Source organism: Fukomys damarensis, unplaced genomic scaffold (genome assembly GCF_012274545.1).
Source record: "Fukomys damarensis isolate Sample0158 unplaced genomic scaffold, DMR_v1.0_HiC HiC_scaffold_19, whole genome shotgun sequence".
NCBI classification, from domain to species: Eukaryota; Metazoa; Chordata; class Mammalia; order Rodentia; family Bathyergidae; genus Fukomys; species Fukomys damarensis.
This window is the reverse complement of record NW_022900931.1, coordinates 68,826,923-68,837,044: the sequence shown is the minus strand read 5'-3', so window position 1 is coordinate 68,837,044 and position 10,122 is coordinate 68,826,923. Positions and strand designations below refer to the sequence as shown.

Sequence of the window (10,122 nt, the reverse complement as noted above, 5' to 3'; positions counted from 1 at the left end):
GAAGGACGCCAAGACAAGAGTCTGATCAAGGCGGCGTTTATTGCCGGCAAGCACCGGCCTTTTAAAGCAAAAAACCACAAACTATTATGGGATGGGTTTACCATAGTAACTGAAAGGTCACACAGGAAAAGAGCAAACAGGTTCACCAAAACAACCCACCGTGAGTAGTAGTAACCCGGACAACCACACATCTAAAGGTCAGAGACAAGAAACTGTAACTTTCAGGAATTCCACAAAGGAAACACTCTACCTGCTCAACTGGAGAAGCTTAACACACATGGAGTTACTAGAGTTAACAGTACTTACAACCAATACTCATGATCCCCACATGAACCTAAATAAATAAAATTAATAATTTTAAAAAATAAAATTAATGACTGAGAAAATGGCCAGGAAGAATAAAGCAAATTTGGAGTTGTCTGTTGTCTTGTTATATTCCTTCTTCCCTTTATTTCTTATTATAAAGAGCCTTAGGACCATTATGTTCACTCTTGCCTGGATGGCCACCATCACACTGCAGGGTGTACTTCTTTTCTTTTGGTACCAGGGATTGAACTTGGGACCTTGTGTTTACAAGGCAGGCATGACGCCACTGGGCAAAACCCCCAGTCCTTCTTTATGTCTTTAGTACTAGGGATTGAACATCAAGCTACCCACTAGCTGTATGTTTGTTAGATCTTTATCTATTTATTTACTTATTTATTATGTATCTATTTATTTATAGACAGGGGCTAAGTCACTAAACAGTCCCAGTTAGTCTTGAACTTGTGACCTTCCTGCCTCAGCATCCGAGAATGCTGACAGTAATTTTTCTGTGAGTTACAGAAAGCAAAACATTTGGTAGGTACCCTTCAGATAATAACAGAATGTGTGACTATAAATTTACAATCACTTTATCTATGGCCCACCTGCTAACGCTGAAAACACACCTCTACCAAATCTCTACGTAAGCCTTGCTCCTGCAACCCCTAAGCAAGGTGGCATTTTCCTAAAATCAGTATCCATTTTCAACTTGTCTACTTGTTTCCGATAAAGCTCTTTCTTCCCTTATCTCTGTCTGAGTTATTGGCTTCCCCCTGATATAAGAAAAATACAACTTCCAATCTGCTAGATGTCATATGCACTGAGTTTGTGTTCCCTGAAATCAAAGAATGAATTCCAAGGAACAGTGGAGGTTAAGAGTATGAAAGGTTTGTTGAGAGATACCTCCTGAGACACAGGAGAGGTCCAAAAGTTAGGTGGTCACCGAGCCCTTTGGTCAGGGGTAAATTTATATAGCAAAGTCACAATACGGGTACAACATGGGTCAAGCTATAACCAACCTATAGGATTACAAGTATAGCTACTCAGCTAATATTGACCCAACAGGATCACATAGCAAGGGTACATGGAAAGAACAAAGGCATTTTGGGGAAGGGATGGGTCTGACCCCACCTGGGCGAAGGATGGGCATCTGAACTTCCTGGAGCAGGTGGTGCTAATTATAATTCCAGGTTGCTGTTTATTCCTTAGGGAGGCATGTAGGCCTGGCCACTGAATTTTTATCTTGAAGCCTGGCCTTCAGATGCCCTCCAACCACAATTCTTTTTTTTTTTTCCCAACCACAATTCTGATGTCTTTATTTCTGCTGACTTCTTTAAGAGCTTAGTACCTTTCTGATTGTGCATTATTTTTATCTAAATCATCAGCCTACAATACTCCGATGGGAGCTGTTACTTTGGCAGTTACAGGAGCACCCACAACAGTGTAAGAGACTTGGTTGAGGCTGATGGTAAGAACAATAACAGTTCTTCTCTGGACTGGGTTGTAACTGAATGGAGCACTTGCCTAGCATGTTCCAGGCCCAGGGTTTGATCCACAGTACCAAAAGACAAAAACAAAAACAAATAACAAACTAGGAAACCTGGCATGGTGGGGCTTGCCTATAATCCTACCACTCAGAAGGCTAAAGCAGGAAGATTGCCCCAATTTCAAAGCCAGCCTGGGCTACAATAGTGAGTACAAGATGAGCCTGGACTACACAGCGAGAGTCTGTCTCAAAATTTTTAACTGAACACTAAAAACTGGAGGGAAACAACAACAAACAGGAGGGGCAGACGCTTGTAATCCCAGTACTCTCTGGAGATGGAGGCAGGAGGATCCCAGATACAAGCCCAGCCTAGGCAATTTAATGACTCAGCGAGATCCAGTCTCAAAATTAAAGGGGGGGGGCATCTGGAGATGTATTTTAGCGAGAAAGTTCTTCGTTTCAATCTCTAGTATCTAAGAAAAAAAAAGAAAGGATATTAAATCATGACCCTAGCATATTTTAATTTGGGACTTCATTTCCCAGAGCCCTTCGCGGTGAGGACTAGGCGTTGTCATGGGGAAGCGGAAGGACGCCCCTCAGTTGGACTGAAGCAGGGCAGGAAGTATAATAACCGGAAGGGCCGGAGGCATGTCATCCTGGACAAATCACAGCACCGGAAGATTTACTTCCGGCAGCGTGAGTCGGAGGCTAGGGGCTTCTGGCACGCTCTTGGTGGGGGTGGCGTTCATTTTGCTCTTGACAGGTTGTATCCGCCCTTGGGACGGAGGGGTCGCTTCTCCGACGCCTCCTGGAACCCGCTGAGAAGAACTGTGAGGAGAACGTGTCAGCCTCCATTCGAGTGTGACCCTGCAGGGATTGTCCTCTACACAGGCTCCCTGGCATACAGCCCAGACGGTGGCGCTCCGGGCCTGGGCGCATTTCCTGACGAAGAAGTCTAGAACTTGGCATCGGCTCGTTGTCATCGCCCAACGGAGCGCGGCGCCCCATGGCAGCTGCAGCCGCGGTCCCGGTTCGGGTGAGCGGAGCGAGCTTCGTCCCTCGCCTCCGCTGCCTTGCGTTGTTTCCCCAGCGTGAGGCTGGTGCCAGACCCGGGGCCCAGAGTCCCTGCCATGCCTTCCTTGCAGAGCTTCCCACTTCCGGAATTATCGAACTGTGGGAGATGTTACAGGAATAGGAACCAAGATGTCCACATGCTTGGAGTGAGCTGAGCTTGGGGTGTTCAAATCCTGCTATGTCTGAGGAACAAGGCGCAAGTGGGGGGGCAGGCCTGGAGTGACAGCGTGAAGAGCTGGCCTGTGATGGTGGAGGGACCCAGGGAGGCTTGCAACACAGGAGGGAGGTAGTCACAGATGTTCCCAGGCTCTGGCTGCAGATGTGAGGCCAGATGGTTGGGGAGAGGTTCAAAGCAAAGGAAAGGAGGCCTATAGGACTCTTACCTTACATAGACCACGTGAGTGATGATAGCTTGCCAATCTTATGACTGTAGACATGGGAGAAATGGTTATTTTTATTTTTTGGTACCGAGGATCAAACTCAGGACCTTGCGCTTGCCAGGCGGGTGCGGTGCCACGGAGCCATACCCCCCCTCCCAGAAATGGTTAAATTTGGGTTTGTGTTTTCCGTTGGGCCAGCAAGAATATATGATGTGGAGGATGAGCGAGAGAAAAAAGACTCAGCCACTAGAAGGTGGAAGTGCATGTCCACTGAGATGGGGAGTCAGTAGGTAGACCAGGTTTTCAGGGAAGGTCAGAAGGTGAATTTTTTTTTTTTTGTGCCATGTTGAATCTGAGATACCCCTAGGAATTCCTGAGTGGAGGTGTCCAAAGGATAACTGGACACACAGGGCTGAGTTCTACTCAGGGATTCAGCTTAGAAATACCTGGTCACTACCAGTCTGTGAACCAAAGCAGAACTCTGGTCATATTTAGGAAGGAGAATCTTTAGGTCACCATGGTGCATGCCTGGTGGTGTGGCAGCTGAGCATGAGGTGACTAGCCTAGGTATGGTGTGGATATCACAAATCAGATGAAGAGAGAAGCATCCTCAAGAAAATATGTGAGAGAGAAGGGTCCAGAAGATGACTAATGTTTCTGGGATGTACTCTGAGGCACACTGAGATGAGTAGAATGATGGTGGGACCAGGAATAGTGTATATTCCCTTCTCCGTGTGCTCACTGTGGGGCTTTTGGGGTTGCCTTGTACAGGATGGATGGTTTCATACAGGATGGCAGTGTAGCTCAGTGGCAGACAGAAACGGGAGTTTCAGGCCTGAGGTAGAAAGTGGTGAGGTTGGACTTGAATACTCATAATGTCAAGGGGGTATACTGCAGTGGTAAGAAGACAGTGTGCAGAAAGGCACAGGAACCTGGAGATCTGTATGGTTCTGAATGACTGTGGGTTGAAGGAACAAGGCTATGAGGCAAGGGATGGGTACTACTAAATGTATCAGTAGTGTCTTTTGGAGGTCTGAGGCAGAACGGGATTTTTCTTTTTCTTTTTGGTATGGGGAATCGAACTTGGGACCTTGCGCTTGTGAGGCAGGTGGTGGAACCACTGAGCTAAATCCCTGGCCCGGATTTTTTTTTTCTTTATCTTTCTTTTTGGTGGTGGTGGGGTTGGGGATTAAATCCAGGACCTCTGCACTAAGCATCATTCCCAGTAACTTTTTTTTTTTTGGTTCGGAGATCAAACCCAGAATCTTGCACTTGTGAGGCAGGTGGTAGAACCACTGAGCTAAAATCCCTGAGCCCACCCCCCGCCAGTAACTTTTTTTTTTTTTGGTACCAGGGATTAAACTCAGGTCCTTGCACTCACGAGGCAGGTGGTGGAACCACTGAACTAAATCCCTGGCCCTCCCCAGTAACTTTTTAATTTTTTGAGTCAGAGTCCTACTGTCACTAAGTTTCTCAGGCTGGGCTTGAACCTGTGGTCCTCTGCCTCAGCCTCCCAGTATGCTGGCATTACAGGTGTGTACCACAGTGCTCAGCTTAGGCAGCATCTTGATTGCTCTCACGAGGCAGCCAAGGTCTGGACATTTGCAGAAGCACCTGGGGAGGAGGGAATGATGCTGGTTGTGTGGGCCATTAGGTTGGCAATAGGCCTGGAGGAGGTCCAAGGAGTAATGTGCACATGCATAAGTGTGAGGCAGTGGGCAAGGAGGTCAGGGCCTAAGGAAAAGGGTAAGTCCCAGCCTGGTGTTTCTGGAAGGCAGAACCTGGGGACCCCAAGCTTATATACCATCTACCTATCTATCTGCTAAGGGTGGACACATGGGAGACAAACATGGGGTACTGGGAGGAGAGTTATTTAGGGACACATCTGTGGAGGGTATCTAGGAATCATGGGAGAAGAGACTGCTGCCAGAGAAGTGGTGGGTATGGGGCTGAGGTACAGATGGGGTTTTCTGTATTTTCCGCCCATTTTTCTTCCATCTGTTGGTCTGGTTCACTTATCTGTTGCCATCATGCCAGGACCAGATGACCTTTGAGGATGTGGCTGTGTACTTCTCCTGGGAGGACTGGGGCCTCCTTGATGAGGCTCAGAGACATCTGTACCATGAAGTAATGCTGGAGAACTTTGCTCTTGTAGCCTCACTTGGTAAGGCCCTCATGTCTGCCCCAGCATCTCATTCTGGGCCCTGCCCTTCCTTTGTTCTCCAAGAGCAACCCTGTTTTCCTCCCAGTGGAGCATGAGAGCTGCTTCCTCACTATAAGTATGACCTGCTCCTGTCCCTGCAGATCTTTGACCCTGTATGAAGTTCTCCTGGGAAGGAGTCAAGGCTGGAGTTTTAGTCTGCTTCTTGAGTTTGTCCATATGGTAGCACCTCTGTGCCCCAAATTCTGCTTCCCTCAGATCAGACACTCCCAGGAGCCTGGCTATGACAGGCACTAACATGGTTACTGCTTGTGGGGACCATAGAGCTGTTCCTCTGAGATACTTCTTAGAGGCTTATTTTGTAATATTGAGTTTCCTGTGCAAAGATGAACTGAGTTCCCTTTGATCTTTCATGAGAGGGCTGCACTGAGTAGGCACAAACACTCACCTGGCTTATATTTCCCAGGACTTACAGCTTCCAAATCTGTGGCTTCCCAGCTGGAGCAGGGTAAAGAGCCTTGGGTGCTGAACAGGGTGGATTTGTCTCCAGCCACAAAAGAATCCCAGAGGAAGCCTTGGCCTGGTGAGTGGGAACTGGGAACAGGTGACATGGGGTTAGCACTGTGGCAGGCACCTGACTTGTACCCTCTGGTGTTTAGTTGCTGGGGCCAGTAACCACACTTTACTCCCACCTTCATTCCTCTTTTTTTTTTTTGAGACAGGGTCTCACTAGGTAGTTGAGACTGACCTGGAACTCACTATGTAGTCCAGGCTGGGCTCAAACTCACAGCGATCGTCCTGCCTCATCTTCCCGAGTGCTGGGATTACAGGCATGCACCACCATGCCCGGCTCATTCCTCATTCTAAACAACTCCATTTGGTATTTGTACTCTGACCTCGACCTCGGACCCTTGAATGGTGGATAACCCCATCACTCTGACTTCTGTGTCTTCCCCATTCCCCTCTGCTCCCTCCCTTTGCCGAGTGCCCCACATTATCTTACACTCAGTGTATATTAAGGGGTGCACATATCCTCATGTAGACTGTGAGCACCAGATCCTTGGTTGCACTGGACCTCCCTAGTTTTGTCACATTGCTCTGTGTCCCATTTTCCTATCAGAGATCCCTAGAGTTGGTTTGTGTCAGATTCTGCTGAGATCTGAGGCATGAGTTGGAGTCCCCACTTCCCCAAGCCTTACCCTTACCCCTGTGTGTGGAACCTACTGAGGCCCCTCCTACTTTGGCACAGGCCCAGTGCTATCCTGCTGGCTTTTCTTTACCCAGCTCATTCCTTGCATATGTCAGATATCTTTGTCAGGAGGCTGCCTCTCTCAACACAGTCTGCATGTATGTCACTACATTACTCTACCTGCAGGTTGCTGGCATGGAGCAGAGGAAGCCTCTCCTGGACAAGGTGTTTCCAGAGGATCATTCTGGTTTGGGACTCCTGTGGCAGGTCCTTCTATCGAGAAGACCAGTACCTGTGACATGTGTGGTCCAGTCTTGAAAGATATTTTGCTCCTTGCTGAACATGAAAGAACACGTTATGGGCAAAAACCATACATTTGTGGGGCATGTGGCCAAGGCTTCTGGATCACTGTGAACCTTCACGACCTTCAGAAGGAGCACAGTTCTGAGAAAACTTTCCTGTGCAGGGAGGGTAGGAAACACACTCTGGAAGGCTATGATGTCCAACACCAGGTGCCCAGAAAGGGGAAGCAGTGCAGGATCCCTGAGCACAGGATGGCCCTCCCACCTAGTTCCAGTCATGGGCCACAGCACGGCATCCATACCATGCAGAAGCCCTTCAGATGTGGTGACTGTGGAAAAAGCTTCCTGAAGGCCTTTGCCCTCCTTGACCACCTGATGGCTCACCCTAAAGAGAGACCTTTGCAATTCCCAGCAGGTGGAAATGTCCCCAAGGAGAACTCAATCCACATCAATTTCCAACAATTTCCCACTGATCAAACATCACATGTATGTAAGGAATGTGGGAAGGTCTTCAGCCATATGTTTAAACTGAGATTGCACCAGAAGGTTCACACTGGAAAATCACATCACACTTGCAGCAAATGTGGGAAGGCCTTCACCCGCAAACATTCACTCATCCAGCACCAGAGAATTCACACTGGAGAAAGGCCTTATGAATGTGGCCAGTGTGGGAAATCCTTCACTCGTAGCTTCCATGTTGTTCGGCACCAGAAAGTTCACAGTACAGAAAAGCCTTACGAGTGTGGACAGTGCCGGCGAGTCTTTAGTTGTGTCTCCAATTTTACTGAGCACCAGAAAATCCACAGTGGAGTAAGGCCTTATGAGTGCAAAGAATGTGGGAAAGCCTTTATTAACAGTTCCCATCTTGTTCGCCACCAGAAGGTTCATAACACACAAAGGCCTTTTGAGTGCAGTGAATGTGGAAAAGCCTTCCGGCAAACCTCAAAGCTCATTCTTCACCAAAGGAGTCATACTGGAGAGAGACCTTACAAGTGCAACCAGTGTGGGAAAGCCTTCAGTTGCCTCTCCAACCTTGTTCCTCACCAGCGAATTCATACTGGTGAGAAGCCTTATGAATGTTCACAGTGTGGGAAAGCCTTCAGTCAAAGTTCTGCCCTCATTCAGCACCAGAAAGTTCACACTAGAGAAAGGCCTTATGAATGTAGTGAGTGTGGGAAAGCCTTCAGCTATAGCTCTAACCTTGTTAAGCACCGGAAAGTTCACAGTGGAAATAGGCCTTATGAATGCAGGCAGTGTGGGAAAGCCTTCAGTGAAAGCTCAGTCCTTAGTCAGCACCAGAGAGTTCACACTGGGGAAAAGCCTTATGAATGCAACCAATGTGGAAAAGCTTTCCGATACAGCTCTAATCTTTCTAAACACCAGAAAGGTCACATTGGAAAAGAGCCTTCCAAGTGCAGTGGACAAGGGAGCATCTTCAGCCAAAACTCTAGAGTCTTCCAGCACAAGAAAGGTCATGGTAATAAAAGGCCTTAGGAGTGTGGTCAGAGTGGGAACACACTATCTGGGACTTTCTTCTTGTTTTGTATGAAAGGACTCATTCTGTGGGAAAATTATTTTCACTGTTGTTGTTGTTGTTGTTATGCCTAGGGTTAAACCCAGGGTACTGTGTAGGTCAGGCAAGCACTGTACCACTGAGCTACATCTCCAACCTACATGAGAAAATTTCTGTGAGGAAGCTATCAGCAAAAAGTTGAAGGTTGTACATGTCAACACCCATCATGGGGAGATTGCCTCTGAGTGCCAGATATGTAGAGAGTAGGAGCTGTGTTATACTTTTCTAACCCATCCAGGTCCTTTGTCAGATTACGTTACTGACAGACACCATCCTTCCTCTGCTAGTGGGCAGGCCTGCACAGCATGTGCCTGTATTCTTGCGGGAGGCAGACCTTGCTTTCATTCCTGGGAGGAAATACTAGGAGTCCTTTGTGGTCACCTGTTTCCACCTCTCCCTTGTCCTCCCAGTGGTTTAGTCTTTGCCATGACCTAGTTCACTCCAAAAAGACATGAACTGGAGTCCACTGAGGATTTCTAGAGATTTATATTCCTTTTATTTTTTTTTTTTTTTAATTTTTTGGTACTGGGGTCTAAACTCAAGGCATTGTGCTTGTGAGGCAGGTGGCAGCACCACTGAGCTAAATCCCTGGCCCGAAGACATATTACTGACCCTTGTCAGGTTCTACATGACACTTAGAGTGGGTCTGTCCAGATTCCAGTCATCCAACCCTGGAGCTACCTGCCTTCAGAGTTTGATAATGCAGGCCTTATTTTTGAAGGTCCCCCTGCCCCCATACTAGGGATTGAACAATGCACATGCTAGGCAAGTGATTTACCACTGAGATACTCCAGTCTTTATTTTATTTTGACTTTAACACAGGTTTCAAACAAAAAACCCTCACAGGCCTCACTAATTTGTCCAAGTTGGCCTCAAACTTGTGATCCTCCTGCCTCATCCTCCCAAGTAGCTGGGATCACAGGCTTATGCCACTGTCTTGCTGAAGCCATCTGTTAATGCAGAGGCTCCACACATTTGGTGAGGGGTGAGGTAGGATGACTGGGATCTAACTGTGAGGAGGTGAAGGGCTTCCCTTGTCCCAGAGAGGACAGTAGGAAGGCAATTAGTTCTCAGTACAGTAACCTAGTTTGCCTTGAGGTCTTTGGTTCAGTTCATGTGTCCTGGTGCCAGAACTACCTGTTGGGTCCAGAGCATGGATATTTGGTGTGGCAATTGCCAGTATATCCTGGGGCAGCAGGAGTTCCCTTTGTTCCCAGGAATGTCCTCAATCAGCAGTGTTGAGGGCTTCTGTCTTCTGGGACCTACCCATGAATAAGGCCTCTGAAGTCCAGAATCTCTAACTAAAGTGTCATTGGGTGTAAGATTTTATATATTTATTTTTTAGATAGGATTTCACTATGTAGACTGGTCTTGAACTCACTATGTAGCCCAGGCTGGCCTCCAGTACTGGGATTATAGGCACATGCTTCCACGCCTGGCAAAGATTTTTAATGGCTAAGTGTGGGTCCCTAAGAGGGAACAGAAACACTGGGTTTGAGGTCAGGGAGACCAGCTCAAGATAGCTGGTTGTGTTCATTCAATTCCATATCACATGGGCAGCTTCTAATTGACCACAGTGGGGTAATTTATACCATAAAAATCAGCAAATATCAAATCTTTGAAAAATACAAGACGTTAGGGCCAGGGTTTAGCT

General features: G+C 47.5%; 1 protein-coding gene across 2 annotated transcripts; it reads left to right on the top strand.

Moving 5' to 3' along the window:
* The first annotated feature begins 2,405 nt into the window (after positions 1–2,405).
* Znf132 (zinc finger protein 132) lies at positions 2,406–9,268 on the top strand. Of its 2 annotated transcripts, none has more exons than XM_033766078.1 (4): positions 2,406–2,825; positions 5,281–5,407; positions 5,871–5,987; positions 6,780–9,268. In XM_033766078.1, exons 1-4 carry the CDS (start codon positions 2,796–2,798, stop codon positions 8,387–8,389), a joined length of 1,884 nt encoding a protein of 627 aa, XP_033621969.1. In that variant the 5' UTR covers positions 2,406–2,795; the 3' UTR covers positions 8,390–9,268. The 2 variants fall into 2 exon arrangements, with proteins under 2 accessions (XP_033621969.1, XP_010614834.1); XM_010616532.3 differs by having other exon boundaries at positions 2,406–3,009.
* The last annotated feature ends 854 nt before the right edge of the window (positions 9,269–10,122 follow it).